This window comes from Microcebus murinus, chromosome 4 (assembly GCF_040939455.1).
Source record: "Microcebus murinus isolate Inina chromosome 4, M.murinus_Inina_mat1.0, whole genome shotgun sequence".
NCBI classification, from domain to species: domain Eukaryota; kingdom Metazoa; phylum Chordata; class Mammalia; order Primates; family Cheirogaleidae; genus Microcebus; species Microcebus murinus.
In genome coordinates this window covers 91,341,006-91,365,942 of record NC_134107.1, presented here as the reverse complement: position 1 = coordinate 91,365,942, position 24,937 = coordinate 91,341,006, and the positions used below count along the sequence as shown (strand labels likewise).

Genomic DNA, 24,937 nt, shown 5'->3' with positions numbered 1-24,937 from the left:
AACAACTTACTTTCTCCTGAACCTTACCCCTGTCAAAAAGCTCATATTTTAGAGGGCTAAAGAAAATCCCTATGGTGGTGCATCATAAGATATTTCTGATCTTTACCCTAAGGCTAAGAGAATAGCATGAAAGCATATGGAATGCCTAGCATTTATTAACACCAAATTAGAATGAGTTCCTAAGCTTTTAAAAAGTTATCTTCATATCTTATATGTATTAAATTTTCCATTTACTTTAAAATTTTTCAAATTTATCACAATTATGCTAAAGTAGACAAGTAAGATGAATGTCCTTAGATAATCATTTTTGTCCATATTACTACACTAGAAATGATCTACTTAAATGAAAGAATGTCAAAAAACTGTAAGGAAAAGGCTTTGCTTTTAAAAAGGATTTATCATATGGTCTTTTCTTTCATATGCTTGATAGATTGAACGCTTAATGTCCTCAGCATGGATAAACAAAGCTAACATCGTTGTCTTAAAAGGCAATGGTCCTGAAAGCAGAATCTACAAGAGATAATTGTATGCCCACGTTCATAGAAGCATTATTCACAATAGCCAAAAAGTGGAGGCAACTCAAGTGTCCATCAATAGTTGAATGGATAAACAACATGTTTATCCATTTGTGTCCCAAAATGTTTAGATTGTAAGGATTCAGAGCATACCACCCCAAAATATACCACTTTGACATACTGATTACTTTGAGTTAAAGGCACTTGAAAAACAGCAGATACAAAAAGGATACTCTGACCTTCTTTTTCCTTCCTGAAAGCAGGAGATAAAACTCCCATGAGAAAGGTGCCTTCCTGTACCAGAAGGAAGAAAGACATTCTTATCACCAGAGATAAAGAGTCATGGCCAAGAGAAATCTGCACAAACCTTGTTAAACTTTCCTTTAGCTTCATGGTTACTTTCCACAATTAACTGCCCTGGCCCAAAGCCCTTCATCTTGTCACATTTTCATACTTACTGCTCTTTGTTTAACCTAGTATATAAGCTTTCAGCCCTAACTTATTATTTGGGTCTTCATTTTTCTTGTGAGGGCTCCCAGGAACATATGAAAATTACTAAATAAAATTTGTATGCTTTTCTCCTATTATTCTGTAATATATCCATTTAATTATTGGGCTAAGCCAGAGATCCTAAGAGGGCAGAGGGAAAATTTTGCCTTCCCTAACACATACACTGGAATACTATTTATCCTTTAAAAGGAAGGAAATCCTGCCACATGTTACAACATGGATGAACCATTGAGGACATTATATTAATATTAAATGAAATAAGCCAGTCATAAAAAGATAAATAGTGTATAATTCCACTTATACGAGGTATTTAAAGTAGTCAAATTCATAAAAACAGAAAGTAGAGTGGTGGTTAACAGGGGTTGAGGGAAGGAAAAATGAGGAGTTACTATTTGATGGGTATAGAGTTTCAGTTTTACAAGATGAAAAAGTTCTGAATCTCTGTTTCACAACAATGTAAATATACTTAGTAATATACTGAACTGTACATTTAAAGTGGTTAAGATGATAAATTTTATGGTTTGTGTATTTTACCATCATTTTTTAAATTGCAGGAAAGAAAGAAAAGTCCCTCTTTACCCCAATTAGATGCCACCATTATCATGCACTAAATTTCCATAAGTTTTTGGGTCCCTTTCTATTCTATATAATTCATCTATTTGTCTATTTATAAACTAGTATCAATGTTTTAATTGCAGAGGCTTTGCGACATATTTTAATATCTGGTAGAATTGGTCACTTCCTCTTAAAACATTTTTTTTTTTACTGTTTTCTTGACTATTCTTGCATACTGATTTCTCCATTTGAACTTTAGTATCAATTTATCTAACTTCCTTAAATATCTTGCTGGAATTTTTATTAAGATTGTATTAGATGTTGTAAAAAAAAAAAGATTGCATTAGAGGCCAGGCATAGTGGCTCACGCCTGTAATCCTAACACTTTGGGAGGCCGAGTGATCCACCTGCCTCAGCCTCCAAGATTACAGAATTACAGGCGTGAGCTAGGATTACAGGCATGAGCTACCGTGCCTGGCCTATTTATTTTGTTACCACCTCACACTGTTGACTCACTGAGCTGTTAACCAAAACCACTAAGTAATTCTTAACACATTCTGCTATTAAACCACATCCCTTCCACTTTTGTGTTTATAAAAGTGGTTTTCTGGATCCACATTTGCCTTTAATAAATTACATCTTTTTAAAGTCCATCTCACAAGATCCTGCATTCCAAGCATTCATTTATTCAAATCAACGTTTCTTGAGTCCCTACTATCTGCCAGGCATAGTGCCAAGGCCAGCACTTACAGGCACATAAACAGCTGATACAAAGTGAGAACTGCTACCATGGAGAAACATCAAAAGGTGCTATCTGTGCAGAGAAGGAGCAACAGGAGGAAAGGCTGGGGAAAGGAGGGCAGGGTCAAGAGGGGAGGAGACATTTGGCTGGTTCTTTGTCTGCCTGTTGGAGAGGGGACAAGGACAGAAGTGCTGGAAGGGGGAAGGGCCATGAAGCATACGGCACCTTGGAAGAACAGCCAGCTAAGGCGCGTGTGGGCAGAGCTGTCAGTGACATGTGATGAACATGGAGAAACAGGTCAGCCCAAGACCACCAGTACTTAGATTAGGGCTTAAAGACCTTCATCAGGAAAGCGTGGGGTCTTGAAACAGGAGAGTGAAACTGTTATTCCTGCAGCTCACAAGGGTCACTCTGGACACAGTAGAGAGTAGGATAGAAACAGCAGCGTGCAACTCTGGAGAAGCCGATGGGGAGACCAGGAGTAAGTCAGGCGAGGGAAGATGAGAGCCTAAACTGAAGCAGCGCCAGTTAGAAAAGGACAAATTCAGGGGAGGGAGTAGAGAGAAAAAAAAAAAAAGGAAAGGAAAGGAAAAATTCCAGAAACCAGTCAGAGGTAACCAATAGGATACATAGGCAGTGATAAAACAGAGGGTCAAAAGTCATGCCTGAATGACTGGCTGGCTGGTGGTGCTTTAACCAAGATGGAGAATATATGAAGAGCAAGTATTGAGGGAAAGTCAACAGCTCAGTTTTGAACAAGATTCTGAGCTATCTGTCAAATATCAGGGTGGATGTGTTCCACAGGCAGTTAGCAAAACGCAGGACTAGAGCACAAGAGATGGGGTTGAGGTGAGAGATACAAAATCTCTCTATAGAGTATCTATATATAAGTTTGCAAACATGACAATAGCTACCATCTACTGAACACTTACTACATGCTAGGTATTGTGCTAAGCACTTTACCATATCTCTTCCTTCATATATATATGTGTGTGTGTATATATTTCTCTCACATAGATTCTTTGAAGATCTATTATCCTCATTTTACAGATATGGAAACCAAGGTTCAGAGAAATATGCCCATGGTCACGGGGGACTGGTAAGTGACAGGACAAGGGTTTGAGCTCAGTGCTCACTCTAAATCCTGGGCCCTATGACACCAAAAAGTGAAGTGATCTGTAAGAGTAACTGGGCAGAAAAGGAAGTGGGGAGAGACGATGATGCAGCAACGTTTCAGAGGAAAGAAAGAGGATCACTCCTCTGACATTGAGGAGGCAGGAAGAAGTACCTACATGGGGAAATATGGAGGTGGGAAGAGGAAAGTTGAAGGAGTTCAATCCAGTTGCCCCTTTATTCATATGAAGTAGGCCAGTTTATCTATTAGGGTGAAAGGGACAGGGAGAATGAAGGAGGCTTCAGGAAAGGGACTGAGGTTTGCAGCAGACCCTGTGGGAAGCTGGAAAGAACAGTGATTGCTAAAGATGTCCTGGCAGCACCAAGCACTCAGCTAGGGCTGGAAATGCTCATTTTGTAATCAATCGGCAAAGTTATGTGATTTGCTCTAGAAGCGTTCCACAGGCCTGGACCATGAGCAGAGAAAACCAAAAATGGGCTAATCTGGGCCTGAAAATGGTCAGAGGAGAGGCAGTGATCACCAGGGCAAAGGGAGTGAGGGTCAGGGTAAAAGTGTGGTTGAAGCGACTGGTGGTGGACTTTGGGCCAGGGAGAAATTAAAAGAGAGTGGATAAACTCATAGGAAAGAGAATAGGAAGGAGAGGAGAACTTGATAAAATGAAAAAATAAGTTTAATGGGAATGTAGGAGTGTGGAAATTGGGGTTTTGAGCAGAGTTTCATAGTTCAAGATTTCAGGGGTGGAGCAATTCCGTGGAGTAAGTTCCAGGTGTGGCCTTGGTCTTGTTGACGTGCAAGGAGGGGGATAATCATTGTAGTGGGGACCATCCAGGAATTGGGAGGTGATCATCACTGTGGATCCTGAAGTCCTGCCAGGAGAGTAGTAGAGATAAAAGTGCTGAGGCTTTATAGTGCTCCACCCAGATTTATGTAACTTTAAAAACTGGTAAGTATGTCTTCAAGTCAATCGCTGACTTTAAAAAGTTAACTGAAGGAAGGCCTTTGGCATGTCGCTACTATGTCTGCATGCTGACGTGGATCTCTGTTAAATGGCATCAAACAGCAATCAGAGCTTCACAAGTGAATGGGGCTATTCTTACTCACAGGTGAAGGGCTACACTGCCTTCCCTACGTCTCTGTCCTTCCCTTTAAGTATATCTGGGGAGCCAACAGCTAAACTGAGTCTTAGTTTATCTCCCTTTGACCTAAAGATATCTGTACTTCTCGCCCAAGGGGCAGGCAAGACCCTGTTCTTGCTATAAATGCCCACTGCTGGCTTGGAAGAAGTTGACCAGCCACACCACCCACTTCTCCCACAAAGACACATGTCTTCAAAGAGGCCTGTGGGTCAATCCTGGGCTTTTTTGCTTGGTTTCAATAATATATTAGCTACTCGGGATGCTGAAGCAGAAGGATCGCTTGAGCCCAGTAGTTTGAGGTTGCTGTGAGCTAGGCTGATGCCATGGCACTCTAGCCCGGGCCAAGAGTGAGACTCTGTTTCAAAAATAATAATAATTATTATTATTATTATTATGGCAGCAGTCTCCAACCTTTTTGGCACCAGGGACTGGCTTCATGGAAGACAATTTTTCCACAGACCAGGGCAGGGAGGAGGGGAAGGTTGGGGATGATTCAAGCCCATTACATTTATTATGCAGTCAATTTTGCTAATGATAATCTGTATTTGCGCACTTCTTATAAGAATCTAATGCCACCGCTGATCTGAAAGGAGGCTGAGCTTATGCAGTGATGTGAGTGATGGGGAGTGGCTGTAAATACAGATGAAGCTCACTCCTTGCTCACCTCTTGCTGTTCAGCCTGGTTCCTAACAGGCCAAGGATGGGCACCAGTCCACAGCCTGGGGGGTTGGGGACCACAGTACTAGGGCTTCTCCTTCCGTAGCAGGTGAAATACCATAAGCCTTTTGCAAGAGGCTGTTACTCTTTAGGGATTAGACTAGTAGTTTTCTCCTCCTCCTTCCCTGCTTTCCTCCTTCTCCTTGCCTCATATGCTTTTTTAAAATTATAACTTGTGTGAAAGACACACATGTAAAGTAGGGAAAAGCAGAACTTCTCTGGTATCTCACTCACCCTCTTTTTCTCTACCTCTAAACCTCCCCCAACCCTTCATTCCTCCCCACCCCAGTCCTGGCATCTAAAGTAACTTCTTTTTTTTTTTTTTTTGAGGTGGAGTCTCGCTTTGTTGCCCAGGCTAGAGTGAGTCCCATGGCGTCAGCCTCGCTCACAGCAACCTCAAACTCCTGGGCTCAAGCAATCCTTCTGCCTCAGCCTCCCAAGTAGCTAGGACTACAGGCATGTGCCACCATGCCCAGCTAACTTTTTCTATATATATTACTTGGCCAATTAATTTCTTTCTATTTATGTAGAGACGGGGTCTCGCTCTTGCTCAGGCTGGTTTTGAACTCCTGACCTCGAGCAATCCACCCACCTTGGCCCCCCAGAGTGCTAGGATTACAGGAATGAGCCACTGCGCCCGGCCCTAAAGTAACTTCTTAAGGGCTTGTTGGAGCAGCTGGGACAAACAAACAGCATACCCCTCTTTCCCTCCCCACCCAAATATATGGCACTGTATTTCTTTCTAGCACTATCATTTTATAAGTCTATTCTTCAGTGAAGACAAGATGCAACAGGTTTAGCAAATTAAAATATCTGGGATGTTAAGAAATATATCTATCTTAATCAAAGATATCTTGAACATGTCCCTAGTTCTTGGTCTATTTCTAGTAACAGCTGGAGAGGCACAGGAGGACCATGATCAGATTCCAACCAGGCCCAGAGTCAGGGAGGGATGGGGTATCTTAACTAACAGAAAGTACAATGGTGGTTGCCAGGGGAAGTGGGAAAGGAAGTATTGGGTGTTGGTGTTTAATACGTAGAGTGGTTCAGTTTTGCAAGTTAAAAAGAGCTCTGTGGATCGATGGTAACACAACAATGTAAATGTACTTCATGCCATTGAATGCTACACTTAAAAATGGTTAAGATGGTCAATTTTATGTATATTTTACCACAATTATGTTTTAAAAAGCAATATTCCTGGAATATCATGTAGCCACTATAAATAATGGTCATTCAGACTTTGTAGCAACAAGGATATAAACGTTTATATATATATTTTTGAGACAGAGTCTCACTTTTTGCTCCGGCTAGAATGAGTGCCGTGGCGTCAGCCTAGCTCACAGCAACCTCAATCTCCTGGGCTCAAGCAATCCTACTGCCTCAGCCTCCTGAGTAGCTGGGACTACAGGCATGCGCCACCATGAATATATATTTTTAGTTGGTCAATTAATTTCTTTCTATTTTTAGTAGAGATGGGATCTTGCTCAGGCTGGTTTCGAACTCCTGACCTTAAGCGATCCTCCTGCCTCAGCCTCCCAGAGTGCTAGGATTATAGGCGTGAGCCATCGTGCCTGGCCCAGATATAAAGGTTTATGATAGCGTGAAGTGTTTTTGCAGGGCAAAAAAAAAAAAAAAATACTATGTATAATACAACTATAATTATTTAAAACAAATATATAGAAATAGTAGGGAAGACTGGCAGGAAATATACCAAAGTGCTAATAGGGGATGTGTCAAGTGATACATGTTTGCCCCTACCAACTTTTCTATATTTCAAAACGTTTTATAATATGGGTAAAAACTTCTACAATGAAAAAATTTTTTCTAATATTTAAAAATGTTTAAAACAAGCAGATTCCTCCCTAGCCATAGAGGTTTCTTCACATCACCTCATGTCCCTAATAGACAGAGAAATGATATGTTAAAGAGTTACTGGTTTTTCATTTATTTACACCCATTTATTGAGTGCTATTTAGATGAGGCCCCTGCTCTAGATAGTAAGGATACAGGATAAATTAGAAAAAGTCCCTGACTTCATGGAACTTACATTCTAGTGGGTATGTTAGATAGATAGCAAGGGGTCTCTGGTTCTCCCAGGGACAGGAGGCAAGCCCCCGCTTAAGATAACCACCACAGCAGAGGGAGGAGGAGTGCACTGCCAATGAGAACTCAGCGCACTAACCACAAAATTCTGGATTCCCTGAAGAACAAATTCCCAGAAGGCCAAGCAGCACAGGTGCAGTAGGCTCTGAAACATGACCAAAAGTAACCTTGGGCCAATTATCATGTCATTAGCATAAATCTGCATTGCAGTTTTGCACCTCCCACCCCCATGGGCTTTCACAGAAGCTCACAGGAAGTCCCCATGCATAAGACTCAGGTTATATAACTAACAGCTGTTATCAAGGTGACACATGAGCCATGCCTGCCAGGGAGGGTCAAACCCAGAACATATAAAATAAAACTTTAATTAACAGTCAGGGTCTCTTGTAATAATAGGGGCTCATTCACTCTCTGTGGTGAACATATCTTACTTTGTTCAATAAACTTTGTTTCTTGCCTGCTTTGCTACCAGTGTGTCTTGTCATTCTTCAGCAAGAGCACACCAAGAACCAAGAACAGATCACTGACCTGACAGGAGAACACAGCTCACACACAAATAAACAAACAAAAAACACTAGACATCGATAGTGGTGTGTAGAGGATTAAAATAGGTAATATAGTAAATACAGGCAGCTCTCCATATCCCTGAATTCCACATCCATGGATTCAACCAACTATGAATCAAAAATACTCAGAAGAAAAAATTCCACAAAGTTCCAAAAAGCAAAGCTTGATTTGCTGAGTATTAAGTTCACAGGAATGAAGTGATGTGTAGGCATTGTACTAGAAATTATAAGTAATCTAGAGATGATCTGAAGAATACAGGAGGATGTCCATAGGTTATATGCAAATATTTCACATTTTATATAAGGGACTTGAACATCCTCGGATTTTAGTATTTGAGGGGGGCCCTGGAACCAATCCACCATGAACATCAAGGGACAACTGTACTGGCTTTTCAGATTGGGAGAAAAGGGAAAGCTCAAAGGACATGAGATTTGAATTGATATCTGAATAACAAGACCAGACTCAGAAAGATCAGGGAACATAGGTGAGAGAACTAATGCCAAGACACTAAGCAAATATAGCTGTGCACAGTTTGAGGAAGTGAAAGAGGTCACTATGTCTGGTGAGTACTGGGTGAGGGAGAGAGCGGTATAGAGACATTGCCCTTCCTTCAGGAACTTGTGATGAAACAGCTAGGTTGTCACACAGAGAGCTCCTGACATCTGGCACAGAGTTGCAAAGGGCTTCAAATTTACGATATTCTGCAGAGCAGAAAAAAGCAGAACTTTTTAAAAATAATGAAGTCTCCTTTTTTTTCTCCTCTAGAATTACAGTTTTCCTAGAGAGGAGGCAGCTATTAATGCATATTCCATAGAACCAGCCCAAGCTGAGAATGCAAATTGCAAATCTCCAAAACTCAAGGCTTACTTATCCTTCCCAAACTCGAATTTTCCAGGTCCAATGCGAAGTAGATAGCCTTTGAGCCACTCAGGAAAATGTCCCCGAACTTCAGCAGAGATGAACTGCGGCGTCTCCTCCACTGTGGTCAGTAGCGGGGCAATACATGGCAGATTCTGCCGTTGCCCAGAGATGGCTTTTTTCTGATGAGTATTTCCCAAGTACTTCTTCAAAACTGTGAAGAGAAAACCAAAAGCATAAAAAATCATTACCAAATGATCTATAAACATGCCTTTTTCTCACAGACAATAATCTTATCAACTGGCAGCTTAAAGGAAATGTGAACCTAAGACTATAGAGAGTCTCAGAATTTCCTCTCTCCTTCCTCATTCTCAGCCTATCAATGCTTTGGTTCTCCATTTTCAAACCACAATTCCTTCTTGTATGTCTTGTAGTACTAATCTGCCTAATAATCAGCTTAGTAGCTTAATTACTATTTTTAATCATTTCTCAGAGTTGAACAATGCTTGTCTTTTTACAAGAATACACCTATAGGCTGTTCCCAGATGTGCTAATAGCAACCTCAATGTTATAACAAGAATTGACCGACAGCCCTTTTGTTATGATAGAAAACCTTTATCTTGCTTTTTCTCTGTAAATTTATCTTGTCCTTCCTCCATAAACTTCATTTCAAGCTAAAAAAAAAAGAACTAACCACCACCATTCAATATTATATTTACCTCAGTACTTTAGATACATCAGAATGTGATCCTAAAGATTTCATAGCTATTCCTATGAATTTAATAGGATCTTAATTTTTTTTTCTTGGTTAGTCAGAGTCTTGCTCTTTACTCAGGCTAGAGTGTGCCATGGTGTCAGCCTAGTTCACAGCAACCTCAAATTCCTAGACTAAAGCACTCCTACTGCCTCAGCCTCCCAAGTAGGTGGCACTACAAGTACATGTCACCATGCCTGGCTAATATTTTTTCTATTTTTAGTCAGCTAAATTTTTCTATTTTTAGTAGAGACAGGGTCTGGCTCTTGCTCAGGCTGATTTCAAACTCCTGACCTCAAGCAATCCTCCCCACTTAGCGTTCCAGAGTGCTAGAATTATAGGCAGGAGCCACTGAGCCCAGCCAGGATCTTAAATTTAATTTCTTTTATTTTAATGGCATACATATGAATGCACATGCCATTTTCCAAAACAAGGGTATCATAAATTAAACTACACAGTAATACCCAGTCTGAAATTACCTAAAGTCCAAAAGCCACGAGAAGTAAAAATCATTATTGTATAATAAGGAACTGAAAATTTTCCCTATTATTTCATACTTACTGAGTGTTCACAAGACAGTATTGTCTAAAGTAGAGAGGTGGTCAAATATACAATTAATTAGGTGCTATACAATATAATTTTTTTCGGCATATTATGGGGGTAAAATATAATTATTTACTTCATAAAAGTTTAACGAGAAAAATGAGCTAACACATAGGGACACTATTCCACTGAAGAAATAAAATTTGCATTCTTTTAGCAAATTATTATCCCATTTCTTTCAAATCTTTCAAAAATTTGAAAGCTTGGAGTATGAGACCTTCTACTTTCCTATATAACATGTAACAATTCCGTCAAACCCAATTCTTTACTGATTCACTTTCATCCTGAATGCCCTTCTCAATACCTATGCCTAAGAAAATTCCATCAGTTTTTCAAGACTTAGCTCAAATGTTACAGTACTTCCCGCATAGTGTTGCAGTACATCTAGCTCAAATGTTACAGTACTTCCCGCATACTTCCCTTAAAAAGCCGCATAGTATAATATTTAAGAGTGTAAGCTGTGGCTCTGCCTGACTCCAGACTGCTTGGTTTCAAATCTGCCACTTCCCAAATAAGCAGCTGTATAAGTAAAACACTTACAACTGCTCTGTGCTCTGTTTCCTCCTTTCTAAGCTGGGGATAAGAATTCTTATCAGTCCTAAGGCTATAAGAAATAAATGTGTTAGTTTATGTAAAGCTTCTAGAACAGAATACTCAAAAAATGCCAGCTATTATTATGTACATAGACTGTAATGATCGATCCAATAAGATGTAATATCTTCTTTCTTTGAATTATTTTATTCATTCAACAAAGTGCTAAGTACTACTAAGGGATAAAAAGTATTAGAACCCTGACATAAAGGAACTGACTGTTTAGTAAACACACAGATACTGATATTGTACTAAGTGTTTAGTTTCAGCACTGTTTCTGAGTCTGGTCTGAGAACTACTTGCAACAGAAATATCTGGTGTTATTGCTAAAATGTAGATTCCTGGACTCCACTCTGGTCCTAATAAATCAGAATCTGGAGGGGCGGGGAAGTATTCTTAAGCATACTAAAATTTGGGAACCACAGTATTAGATGCTTTGGAAAGATAGAGAAGGAAACTCTGGTATTTATTTTACTCTACTTTTATTAACATTATGTATATTTTTCTATTCTCCTCTTAGATTAAAATTAATTCCCAGAGGTAAGATATTTTACTCCTCTTATTTATTTAAGTAGAACTAAATGGAACAGCCTGACTAGGCATTTGTCTGAGTAAAGATACAGGAATTTTAAATATTTTAGAAAATATTTACATATCTCTATGTTCTATACTCCATAGCATGCTGTTTGTTGTCAATCTACTATATGTTCTTCAAACTTTCCATACTATTTGATATTGTCAACATTTTCTTAAACCCCTTTCTATTCTTAGCTTCTGAGACGTTGTTCTATTCTAACTTTCCTGCTCCGTCTCTGATTAGTCTCTGCTTTATACCAGCTGATTACTTATTAGCTGACAACCTTGGACAAATTACTTAATCTCTCTGAGCCTGAGGTTTTTCAATGATAAATGGGGATAAAAATTCCTGTTTATGCCTATTGTCATAAGTAAACATGACGACAGTAGATACTTTCCAAAGGTTAATTCCATTTTATCAGCTCCTTTTCCTCTTATCACCTCATGAACATGTTCCTCAAGTCTGACTTTGAACCTTTAATCTCAGCACTCTACTTGGTAATCTCATCCAGTCTCTTTAATTTCACCAATTACTTCTTGCATGTGACTCTCAACATGTCAAAATAAAATTCTTCATTTTCCCCCTTTGCAATGAATTTTCCCACCTACTAAATCACCTACTTTCATTCAATATCTCCATGGACCTTGAATTCATCTTCTCCACTGCCCCTCACACATTCACTAAGTGGTTAAATTCTGCTGACTCTACCCACACAGGACCAGTAAGAGGATGCTATGAAAATGATATGCGGTGGCCAGTATAAATTACTAGGTATCAGAAGTCTGCAAGGGGAACTAGAAGAAATCCTTTGTAAAAATTTTTACTAGTCCTTCCTTCCTAGGCAGCCCCCTCACAATTTTTTCCTTGCCCTAAGCCTGTCCCTATCAGTACTGATGCCTCAACTTCCCTTCAGTATGTCACGTCCTTCCTACTGTCCTAATTTAGGCCCTCACAACCTCTTAACTGGATATTCTAACAGTCTCCTATGGAAGGAGAAAACAGATAGGAAACAACCTTCCTCTAACTGTGGGCCTCCTGATCCTCTTAGCCCCTGGAAGGGCCAGAGACCCCAGGCCAGTTGCCTGCAGCTCCAAGTAGCTCATCAGGGCCCCAGTCCCATCCAATTTACTCCAATGTTCGGTAAACACATTATCATTTTCTATGTGTGCTATGATGTACAAAAGATTGTGAAGCACTTCTACTACTTCTACTTTTCCTAAGTGTAGATATGATTGCATCATATATTCCTCCACAAAACCTTCACAAATGGCTCATCACTGCTTACCAAGTAAAATTTAAACTGCTTGGTCAGGCATTGATGAAGGCCCTGTGCAATCTCACTGCAAACTACCTGTCCAGCTCTGCCTCTCACTAATGCCTTCCACTCCCGCCTAACTGGACCACTCCTCATTCTTTTCTCCTCATCATAACATACCATTCTCTTCACTTAAGATATTTCCCATCTTCTTCAGATGTAATTCACTCACCAAACTCATCCTTCAAGATCCAGTTTCTATGTCACTTGCTTCATATACACGGCATTCCCATTTCCTACAGCAAGAACTAATTTCTCCTTAGTCCAAACTCACATAGCTTTCAAATGGTACAGCACTTACCTTACCTTTTGTGATAAATGTGCACTACCAGTACTCCTTTAGTACAGGGTCTGGTTTTTGTATCCCTTCTCCTTCCAATACATAATACTGCATACTTCCAGTACATAATATCTTGAATATTGCATGCTCTAAATTATTGAATTAAATAATTTAAAAATGTATAGTGCATGTCATTATGATTTCTGATAGCTCTAGATCAGAGCATTTCAAAAAATAAATCACATAACAATAGTAACTAAAATAGAAAGCTACAAGAGGCCAGGCACAGTGGCTCATGCCTATAATCCTAGCACTCTGGGAGGCCGAGCAGGTGGATCGCTCAAGGTTAGGAGTTTGAAACCAGCCTGAACAAGAGCAAGACCCAATCTCTACTATAAATAGAAAGAAATTAATTGGCCAAAATATATAGAAAAAACTAGCCGGGCATGGTGGCACGTGCCTGTAGTCCCAGCTACTCAGGAGGCTGAGGCAGTAGGATGGCTTGAGCCCAGGAGTTTGAGGTTGCTGTGAGCTAGGCTGACACCATGGCACTCTAGCCCAGTCAACAGAGTGAGACTCTGTCTCAAAAAAAAAAAAAAAGAAAAGAAAAGAAAAGAAAAGAAAAGAAAAGAAAAGAAAAGAAAGCTACAAGACAATAAACAGGCTTTAAAGCAGTCCCCCAGATTGCAAATAGAAGAACCAAACATTTACAGTAGAATAAGTGTCAGTGATTTTCAATTTAGAAAACTCTGAATAGTCAAAATTCTTCCTGTTGCAGATCCAAGAGAATCCTAACCTGTGAATCTTGTCTTTATATGTTGTATAAAATATGCAAACATAACAGCTGTTTCCCTGATGATAACTAAGCAAACCTGACTCAGTCTTCAACTTCTGGCTCTACAGAGTTGCTGCCTGTACCTGCTCCACACAGAGTAGAAAACTTCAGAAGCTCCCAGTAATCTTCAGAAAAGAGGCACAGTATTCTAAGTGCAGACTGGTAGGAAGAGGAGAACAAGGAAGAGGAAGGGGTGAATCTCCTACCTGGGAGACGGTGCATTATCACCCAAAAGAAACCCACTGCAATGGTAGAAAGATTGCTGAGAGAATGGAGAAAGATTCAAAAAAACATTTTTGCATTGAGCAGATCCCAAGATTTCCAAATTCTCAAACTCAGTGGCAGATTTAAGTACCACTAAACAGTGAACACTCACAGAACTTCCTGGACTGTCCCTGGCTCACTGACATAATAGGGTAGAGAAGGAGGGTAAGGGGTGGGGCTTCGAACACTTGTAATCTCTCTTGGTCTCACAGCCAATGACAAGTATCCCAACAACCTATCTGTAAGTAGCTGTTTGAAATCTTAATATTAGACAACCAATAGTGGTCTCCTTTCCTAAACTTTGTTTTTGCAAATCTATCCTCACACTGGTTAAATCAGCTGATCTTGATCCATGGGGTCATTTCATATGCCACTCCTCTCCTCTGAAAGACTTGAATATAGAACAAAGTCCAAATTTAGACTGTCAATAAAGGACTCTAAAATCTGGCAACAACTTACCTGTCCTTCTTTCTCTCTGCCTTTAAATCATTTCACCCTTCTTTTTTTTTTAAATATTTATGAGAACTTCTAGATCTTTTCTATTGATTAATTTTACAAAACATTTTCTGACGATCTAGTGTAAGATCCTGTGAAAGTATGCCCTTAAAAATGTACAATTACATATGATTTTATTAATTTAACAAATATTTTTGAGCACCAATGTATCAAACACTGGGCTACAAAGTAAGAATGCCAAAGGCCTTCTAGTAACTCCCACAGCATTGCCACAGAGATGCTTTTAATAGTAATATATCATGTCTTCCTAACAAAGTTGTAAGTATATTTCAAGAAAGGAATGGTTAAAATTGTCAAGAGGTAGTGTCTTAAACTATTCTATATTTTACACAGTGCCTAGGAGAGGAGCATACGAAGATGGTTCAGTATATTAATATATTTTGATTAGTAAACAATAAAAAATAATTTATAAACTTTTTAAATTTATTGAAATGATAGAGTAATATTAGAATTATAAATTAAAGAGCAATGGTATTCCTGCAGTAACATATCTCCTATTGAAAGATTATTCTTGTTTATGTAGATGGTACCAAAGCTATCAAAATTTTATTTTAAAAAAGCCTTAATTATTAGGCTTTCAGGCACATTTATACTAAAAGATAGCTGTTCTGAACAGTAAACACATTGTAACTTAAAATCAGTTCCCCAGTCTTAATCATACCAAATAAAATGATCAAATCAATTTTCTTTTTTTTTTTGAGACAGAGTCTCCCTTTGTTGTCCAGGCTAGAGTGAGTGCTGTGGCGTCAGCCTACCTCACAGCAACCTCATACTCCTGGGCTCAAGCGATCCTCCTGCCTCAGCCTCCCGAGTAGCTGGGATTACAGGCATGTGCCACCATGCCCAGCTACTTTTTTTTTTTTTTTTTTTTTTTGAGACAGAGTCTCACTTTGTTGCCCAGGCTAGAGTGAGTGCCATGGCGTCAGCCTAGCTCATAGCAACCTCAAACTCCTGGCTCAAGCAATCCTCCTGCCTCAGCCTCCCGAGTAGCTGGGACTACAGGCATTCGCCACCATGCCCGGCTAATTTTTTGTATATATATTAGTTGGCCAATTAATTTCTTTCTATTTTATAGTAGAGACGGGGTCTCGCTCTTGCTCAGGCTGGTTTCGAACTCCTGACCTCGAGCAATCCGCCCACCTCGGCCTCCCAGAGAGCTAGGATTACAGGCGTGAGCCACCGAGCCCGGCCTTACTTTTTTCTATATATATTAGTTGGCCAATTAATTTCTTTCTATTTATAGTAGAGACAGAGGTCTCGCTCTTGCTCAGCCTGGTTTCGAACTCCTGACCTTGAGCAGTCCGCCCGCCTCGGCCACCCAGAGTGCTAGGATTACAGGCTTGGGCCACGATGCCCAGCCCAAATCAATTTTCTGAACCTGCAAAGGGAATAACCAGATGCTAACCAATGGTGGTACCATTAGAATACAGCAACAATATTATGAAATCCAGTCTGAATCAATCTGTTGGCCTTATTTTTCATATTAGTGATACATGCTTAGAAAAAACAACTCAAGAATATTTCTTTTTTTTTTTTTTTTTTTTGCGACAGAGTCTCGCTTTGTTGCCCAGGCTAGAGTGAGTGCCGTGGCGTCAGCCTAGCTCACAGCAACCTCAAACTCCTGGCTCAAGCAATCTTCCTGCCTCAGCCTCCCAAGTAGCTGGGACTACAGGCATGCGCCACCATGCCCGGCTAATTTTTTGTATATATATTAGTTGGCCAATTAATTTCTTTCTATTTATAGTAGAGACGGGGTCTCGCTCTTGCTCAGGCTGGTTTCGAACTCCTGACCTCGAGCAATCTGCCCGCCTCGGCCTCCCAGAGAGCTAGGATTACAGGCGTGAGCCACCGCGCCCGGCAAGAATATTTCTTAATGATGGTAGTTCAACAGAGTCATCTTTGTGTTCCAAACATAAAGAGCTCTGCAATGTAAGAAAATGACTCAAAATCCAGGTAACATGTCTTATTAATTCAAATATAGTCTTCTGGTTGTATTTAGTTTTTTAAATTTCATTTCTAATAGTTTGTTGACCTCCAACCTATTCTGTACCATCAGTGTATACCTCTACCAACCCAATAAATGTTTTCCACTTAATAACCAGGTTTATTTAGAAAATATTTTATTCCACTTCTGCCATCCTCTCTTGTATGGGTATTTATGTTGTGTGGTGTTTATTCCTTCAAATAGTAATTCAATGAAAAGAGATTTTATTTTAGAGTTTAGAAAACAGCAAGGCAAATGTATCTCTCTTAGGAATACCAATTCTCTGTAGTACTGTCTGCAAATATATCTAAACTTCTGATTGCTTATATTGGAAAAAATATATATATATAATAGACTGAATTATCTATGATTAAAAAATGGGTACTGTGATTTTTAAAAATCTAATTAGTTATCCCATATATTTATATAGCTATCTATATATACAGACAGCTCTCAATAACATCATAGCAGTACTGTATATCAAAAGGAGAATTTTTTTACCTAGATGAATAGTACAGATCTTCTAGTCCAAATTCAATTTCTAAATTATAAGAGGATGAAAATGACCTATCAAAGGTGTGTTATTGTTTAAGGCCATTTCTTTACTTTTGGATCACTAATCTTTATCTCAAACCATACTGCTGCTAAGGCTTCTAAATATAATTCACTAACTGCATACATTCATGTGGCTGATGTGTAAAAAGCTAACTCATACAAGGTTCTGGTTAGTAATTTCTGGTTTTTATTTTATTACTTTTATCACAAGAAAATAATTTTAAGCCAAGAGTTTTTATTAACCATATATAATAATAGTGAAAATAATCAAATGGTAATATTAAAAAATAATAGAATACAGTTCCATTTTATTATATAATAAGAAACTAGACAAATTACCTTTAAGGTTTTAATGTTCTTTTATAAAAATATTGACCATGAAAAACATTTTAAAATTATTTGTTATTTAAACAAAATATTCTAAAGAAAAAGTACAATACTGTTAAACATTATAAATTAAATGAGTCCTCTTTTACATATTTCAGAAAGGTTAGGAAGGTTAAGGAAGAAAAACCAAAAGAATCCTCATAGAATTTAAATAATTTATACTTCTATAAAATGTGACAAATATTTGACCCTCAAAAGAAAAGTGACATAGCTCATATTAATGTCCAGCTTAAAGCCCTTTTTAAATATAGAAAAGAAATTCAAGTTTCCCCTTCTCTGTTTAAGATATACTTTTCTTTACCTAGAGAGCTTTCAAAGCATGCCATGTTTTCATTACAACAATAAGTTTAAATTCTCAACTTATTTTAAGTATACATTTTATCTGTGCAGTGTGTTTGCAATCACTGTAAACCTCTGTCTCAGGAGCTCTCTTTTTTGTATGAGAAAGTTTTCAATAGTGTTGGCTTCTTTGAAGAGTACATCTATCTCGTCAATATAAGATGCATCTACTGCTGCTCTCTCACTAATGGGGAAAAAAGTTTTATGTTAAACTAAACAGTTATAAAGTCTAAACACACAAATCATGGTGACATTCTTTATTATACCATATTTGTTAACTATTTCATTTTAATGGCTTTCTGTACCACAGAGCTTCGTTAATTTACTAATACTCTTCAGGAAGAAGTTAAATTATTCCCACAAATATTTTTGACTACTCAAAAAGTCCCCTGACACAGCAGAAAGCATATCTTATACATAATTATATACATTGCTTTTTACAGCCACACAAATCATTATTCAAGTGTGATTATCTAGCAGTTAAAAACCACCTTATAAAATATAATACTTTCAGGCTAATAAAATATTTAAATTAGGAATTCAAATATATATAGATAAAATATAAATACAGTCATCACTAAGTATTCATTAGGAATTGGTTCCAGGACTCCCTATGGATACCAAAATCCATGGATGCTCAAGTCCCTTACATAAAATGACATAGTATTTGCACATAACCTGTGCATATCCTTCCATATCCTTTAAATCATCTCTACATTATTCATAATACCTGACACATAAATGCTATGTAAATAGTTGTGTTTTTTTTTATTTATGGGAGTACAAATGTTAAGGTTATATATATAGCCCATACCGCCCTTCCTCCTGTAAATCATTGGTATGCTCTATTGTTAAGGGAATAATGACAAGGAAAAATGTCTGTACATGTTCAGTACACACACGACCATACATTTTTTTTCCCAAAATATTTTCAATCCATGGCTGGTTGAATCCACAGATGTGGAACCCACAGACACAGAGAGCTGACTCTATATGAAATGAATATTTATCTTTAATATCACTCCTTTATTATCATTAATTTCACCAAATGATGTTTTTCTGAAAGAGGTATTCACATAAAATTTAAAGCATGTCATCGAATTACAGACCAAGATGTATCTGATTTAGTATTAAGTCTGGAAACAGCAAAACAAAGGACATTTAGTGGAAGAGTTGAGGTTATACTCTGAAAATAACCAACTAATCTATTGTAAGGAACTGAGGTAGAATAAGAAACTTCAAAGTTTTAATTACTGGATAGGTTCTGCAGTCACAGAATTAAACTCCCCATTATAAAAAAAAAAAAAAAAAAAAAAAAAAAAAAAAAGGCCGGGCGTGGTGGCTCACGCCTGTAATCCTAGCACTTTGGGAGGCCGAGGCGGGCGGATTGCTCAAGGTCAGGAGTTCAAAACCAGCCTGAGTGAGACCCCGTCTCTAAAAAAAAAAAAAAAAAAAAAAAAAAAAAAAAATAAACTCCCCATTATAGACTTTCCAAAAGAAAACTGCTAGCATAAAGACCCAAGAGAATATACTATAAGTACTTGCCTTAATATCTTTGCATATGTAGACAACATTAGATTAATTTCCTTGCTCATATCTGTTCAAGAAAAATCATTAAGTTATGAAATATAACAAACCTTCTGCATTATAAAATTGAAGTATAAAAATATAAGCATTTTATACATCACCATTCAAATCTTTCTCCAGGGATTCATCTTTATCAAATAGTCCAGAACTTTCAGAGAAAGATGAATCTGATTTTCCAACAGAGGACAGCTGTGGACTATCTGCCACTTGAGGCTAATAGAACCAAGTAAAGAAAATAAGTATGGTCAATATATATATGTGTGTATACATTCTACTTATTAAGAAAAAGCAAATAAAACATTTTTCAAAACAAAACAAAACATGCCGCCGGGCGTGGTGGCTCACGCCTGTAATCCTAGCACTTTGGGAGGCCAAGGCGGGCGGATTGCTCAAGGTCAGGAGTTCGAAACCAGCCTGAGTGAGACCCCGTCTCTACCAAAAATAGAAATAAATTAATTGACCAACTAAAATATATATATACAAGAAATTAGCCGGGCATGGTAGCACATGCCTGTAGTCCCAGCTACTCGGGAGGCTGAGGCAGTAGGATCGCTGAGCCCCGGAGATTGAGGTTGCTGTGAGCCAGGCTGACACCACGGCACTCACTCTAGCCTGGGCAACAAAGTGAGACTCTGTCTCAAAAAAAAAAAAAAAAAAAAAATGCCATAAATCATATGGCCTAATCAGTCATTTGAAATTTTATTATCAAGAAAACTTATAGACCCAAAAAGCACCTTGCTCAACAAATTAAATTTTATTTTGGTTTTAAATTAGACTTTGGATATGGCTTTAATCCCCTGACAAAAAAGTGTCCTATATCAGTAGATGTTTTCACAGCAATGTAGCAAAACTAATTTAGACAATAGCCAAATGCTTGCAAAACTTTGCTAAATAATATAATCCTCAGGGAGCAAATCATGTCCCAAATGCAACAGATCAATTGATAGAGGAGTAGTAAAGGACAAGATGCAGTGCTCTTCTTTAAAAAGATCAGTAACTATAGTACTTAGGTATCTTACTTATCATAGCAAAATAATTATGTAAAGTCCTATGTATCACAAAGGCATGGACTCATTATTGTTTCTAGATCACAAGCTACCAAAAATAAATTCCTAAGTATCTTGAAGGTTTATACTTAGTGTAAAAGCTGTTGGAGTCAACATAGTTCTTGCTATACTGTAGGACAGTCCTAGCTCTGAGAATATGAAAACATTAAATTCCATTTATCCACAGAGCTGTGTTAAATGGAAGAAATTTGAGAAGTATGCAAAATAGAATAAAAGATTAAGGCTCCAGAAGCATATAGCTTACCTCTAGTTCTCTTGGTCTCTTGCAATTTCTAGTATCAGATTTTATAAGGTGACTCGTCATCATATTCTGGAGGCACGAGCTGTAAAGTTTAGAGCAATGCCAAATTTAGGAACAAATTCTGCGGTTCTCTTGAATCCTTCTCTTTTTTCCACTTCTGCTACTGTTAATTTAGGCTCTCATTATCTGTCACTTACCTAAACTCAATTTCTCCCTTCTCTAATGCATCCTACCAACTGTTGTTTGGGTAATTTTTCAAAACTTTTGATTACTGTACTCCCGTTACTCAAAACCCTTCCATTGGCTATTCACTGCTCCAGACTAAGTTCAAATTCCATGGCATAGTTTGCAAGGCCCTACCTTACCTGGAGCCAACTTATCGTTTTCAACTACGCCTCTCTATATACTTAGCCAAACTAGTCTCCTTGGTACCTCTGCTTTGTTTCAGGACTGGCTTAGTTAAGATTCTTCCAACTTCACAAAAACTTAATACTGAAGTACATTTTACAGTTCATCAACTCAATCTCATTTTTACAAGTGAGATAACAGGAACAGAGATGGCTAACCAAGTTCAAACAAGTAAGACTAAGCTAGACCAGAACCAAGCTCTCACTCTTCTAGGTGGCGACTGTTTCCACTGTCCTCCCTTGCCTCATATAGCATCAAATTTTACTTTTAAATTACTTTTCCATTAATTCTGAAAGTATTTTCTTTAGGAGTCTAAATGTTGACACTTAGAATGGTCTGTACATCTTAGAGATGAAGATCCCTGTCCATATTCAAATTATCTATTTATTTTGTTTGTTTTTTTGTTTTTGGTTTTGTTTTGGGGTTTTTTTTGGTTTTTTTTTAAGAAACTGTGCTGATACAGAACTGTAATGAATTGGTTTGATTAGTCGTATATAACATGCATACATATAAAACAGAAAAAACAACCAGTTATAGAGAAAGATGTTTGTTCAGTTAATTCCATATTATACATCTACATTCCTGCCAGTACCTTTAAAATACGTGAGTTTAAGTGCTATAATAGTAACGTGTAGAAAAATACCACACACGCACAGCAGTGCTAACTTTGCCTTAAGAGTTGGAAAATGTTTCAGAGAAGCCAACATGCACGTTTTTCTCTTCTCCCTTCCCCTTTTACTCTTCCCTTTCCCTTTCACACCTCTTCTCTTCTTCCTCAAAGTAGCAGAACGTGCACACATGTCAAATGAAAACTCATAATTATGTACTTCTGCTTCTGTAAAAATAAATAAGTTTTCCTGTCATAACTTAGGGCCTCAGCCAAATCCAGGCCTGGTCGAGAGGCTGGTCCCCATCGTGTGACAAACACCATTCGCAGCCACTGATGCTGGCTATGCACTCTCAGGCGCTGGTGACTTGTTCTTACTTAGCACTCTCCCCTCTGCCTTAAGCTGCCATTCGGGCTCCTCAGGCCACTTCACCTACCTTTTTTCTCCCTTCCCGCCCCCCGTTTTCCTCCCTGCTTGTGCTTCCCCCCACTAGAGACCCTGAGAGGAAGCTTCCATCCTCGCTCACTTCCTTGTTTCACGTTCAGTCACATTCTCACAGGCGCTCATCCCTCCGGCCCCACCCCAAGACCAGTCTACTTCGTGGCGTCGGGACCTTCCTCCTCAGCGAAAGCGCGGGAATGAGGACGGCAAGCGCGCGAGTACGCAGACTCCGCGGGCGGAGCGACGTGCGCAGCGCTCCCGCCAGTCCGCGCGCGAGTCACGTGATGGGACACCCCCCTCCGCGCGCCCCCACCCCGCCAGAGCCCCGCCCCCCCCCCCAGCCTAGATCTGTGGGAAGGTGGCTTTCCTCTAGTTATCTCAGAGGAAAGCCAACTTGGAATATTCGCGAAACAAAAATTTCCCTCAACTTGGAGTATTCGCAAAACAAAAATCTCTCCCCGCCTCCCAGTGTACCTTTGGGAAAAAGAAAAAATCTGAACCTGGTCTTCCAAGAAAGAAATAAGAAGAGTTGCCAAGAAAAGGCAGGGTGTGTCTGAGCAACCGTGGAATCTCAGCAAAGGAACACAAAGTAGTACAACCACCTCCTATTTTCAAGTAAAATTTACAGTCTTCCTGTTGGTTTGTCTCCAGGAGGGTTTAACCCTATGTTCCGGTGGCCCACAAGCAAGGCTTCAAGATCCAGAGCCTCAGTTTCTGCCTGTCTTTCTCTTTGATGGAACCAAACTTTCAGAATGACACAGTTTTAGAAAATTCCTTTCAGGATCTGTCAATAAGTTAATCGACTTAAATTGGCAGCAGCTTTCAAAAAATATTTTGTAACACTCATGATTTACATACTTGTAGTGTAGACTCATTTGGGTGCTTTGATGTGCAATTCAAAGGTAGACATTCTAGTTATGCCTACTTGATGTGGAAGAAAAAAGAGCAAATCCCCTTATAAGACAAAGATCAGTAACACCCCTCCATAAGCTCCAGGTACAAAATCTTACACCTTAATGAACTATATTTAATACTTATATACATTTTTTTTCCTTTTGCTTATTTAAATGTTAGCTGTCATCAGGACTTGGAACTATTGTGTATAAATCTGTATGTTTGCTGAGTGCCACGGCACTCTGGCCCGGGCAACAGAGTGAGACTCTGTCCAGAAAAAAAATATCTAGAAAGTACACAGGACATGGAAACAGTTGGGTTGCTCCATATCAAAGAAAAAATCGTTAGTCCCCAAACTTAAAAATGTGTAATTTGTGCATTCTACATCTTTACAACTGGAGAAAACTCATTGGCAATAGACCATTTAAAATTAGAACCTTGGCCAGGTGCGTGGTGGCTCATACCTGTAATCCTAGCACTTTGTGAGGCCCTGATGGGAGGATTACTTGAGGCCAGGAGCTCAAGACCATCCTGGAAAACATAGCAAGACCCCCATCTCTACAAAAATTTTAAAAATTAAAATAAAATAAAATTTTAACTTGTTTAGTGCTCTGCTTCTAATCACCATTTGACCTCACTTCATGTTTATTGGCCCACTTTGGACACTAGAGTTGAAGGATGAAAACTGACTATTTCAAATTCATTAATATATGTGTTCTTTTTTTTTTTTTTTTTTTTTTTTTTGAGACAGAGTCTCGCTTAGTTGCCCAGGCTACAGTGAGTGCCATGGCATCAGCCTACCTCACAGCAACCTCAAACTCCTGGGCTCAGGCAATCCTGCTGCCTCAGCCTCCTTAGTAGCTGGGACTACAAGCATGCGCCACCATGCCCCGCTAATTTTTTCTATATATTTTAGCAGGCCAATTAATTTATTCCTATTTTTTTTTTTAGTAGAGACGGGGTCTCGCTCTTGCTCAGGCTAGTCTCAAACTCCTGACCTTGAGCGATCCTCCCACCTCGGCCTCTAGTGCTAGGATTACAGGTGTGAGCCACTGCACCCAGCCTATGTGTTCTTATCATATACTTCTTAAATGTTCTATTCTTTTTCATTTTTAACACTAGCTTATGGAGGGGTGTTCTGACCTTTGTCTTATAAGGTGATTTTCTCTTTTTTCTTCCACATCAACTAGGCATAACTAGAATGTCTACCTTTGATGCACATCAAAGTACCCAATGAGTCTACACTCCAAGTATATAAATCATGAGTGTTACAAAAGTTCATTTTTACCATACCAAGTGCCTGGGACCATCATGCCACAGACTTCCTTTGTCACTGCCACAGGCATGATGTTTTTATGACTTTATGAAATGAAAACCCTATCTTATTTAAAAAGCAAGCAAGCGACCGGGCGTGGTGGCTCACGCCTGTAATCCTAGCACTCTGGGAAGTCGAGGCGGGCGGATTGCTCCAGGTCAGGAGTTCAAAACCAGCCTGAGCAAGAGCGAGACCCCGTCTCTACTGTATAAATAGAAAGAATTAATTGGCCAACTAATATATATAGAAAAAATTAGCCGGGCATGGTAGTGCATGCCTGTAGTCCCAGCTACTCGGGAGGCTGAGGCAGGAGGATTGCCTAAGCCCAGGAGTTTGAGGTTGCTGTGAGCTAGGCTGATGCCACGGCACTCACTCTAGCCTGGGCAACAAAGTGAGACTCTGTCTCAAAAAAAAAAAAAAAAAAAAAAAAAAAGCAAGAAAGCAAATAAAGCTAGCTGCTTGTGTAAGCATTTTGTTTCCTAACTCTGGAACCCCTCTGTTTTCATACCATTTCTGTACTGACAAAAAAAACAAAAAC

At 38.9% G+C, this 24,937-nt stretch overlaps 1 protein-coding gene across 4 annotated transcripts in view; it reads right to left on the bottom strand.

Moving 5' to 3' along the window:
* The window catches only part of BCO2 (beta-carotene oxygenase 2), a 38,280-nt gene extending 15,857 nt beyond the window's left edge, over positions 1-22,423 (bottom strand). For 2 of the 4 annotated variants that reach the window (XM_012749563.2, XM_076002513.1), the window contains exons 1-4: positions 22,276-22,423; positions 20,737-20,815; positions 19,527-19,638; positions 8,848-9,052 (exon numbers count right to left, since the gene is read on the bottom strand). In XM_012749563.2, the coding sequence (XP_012605017.1) occupies positions 8,848-9,052; positions 19,527-19,638; positions 20,737-20,815; positions 22,276-22,316 (437 nt within the window). In that variant the 5' untranslated portion in view covers positions 22,317-22,423. Of the gene's footprint in view, positions 1-8,847; positions 9,053-11,983; positions 13,123-13,999; positions 14,211-19,526; positions 19,639-20,736; positions 20,816-22,275 lie in introns of those variants that run through there. The other 2 variants (XM_012749568.3, XM_076002512.1) reach the window with 2 other exon arrangements.
* Positions 22,424-24,937: the final 2,514 nt, after the last annotated feature.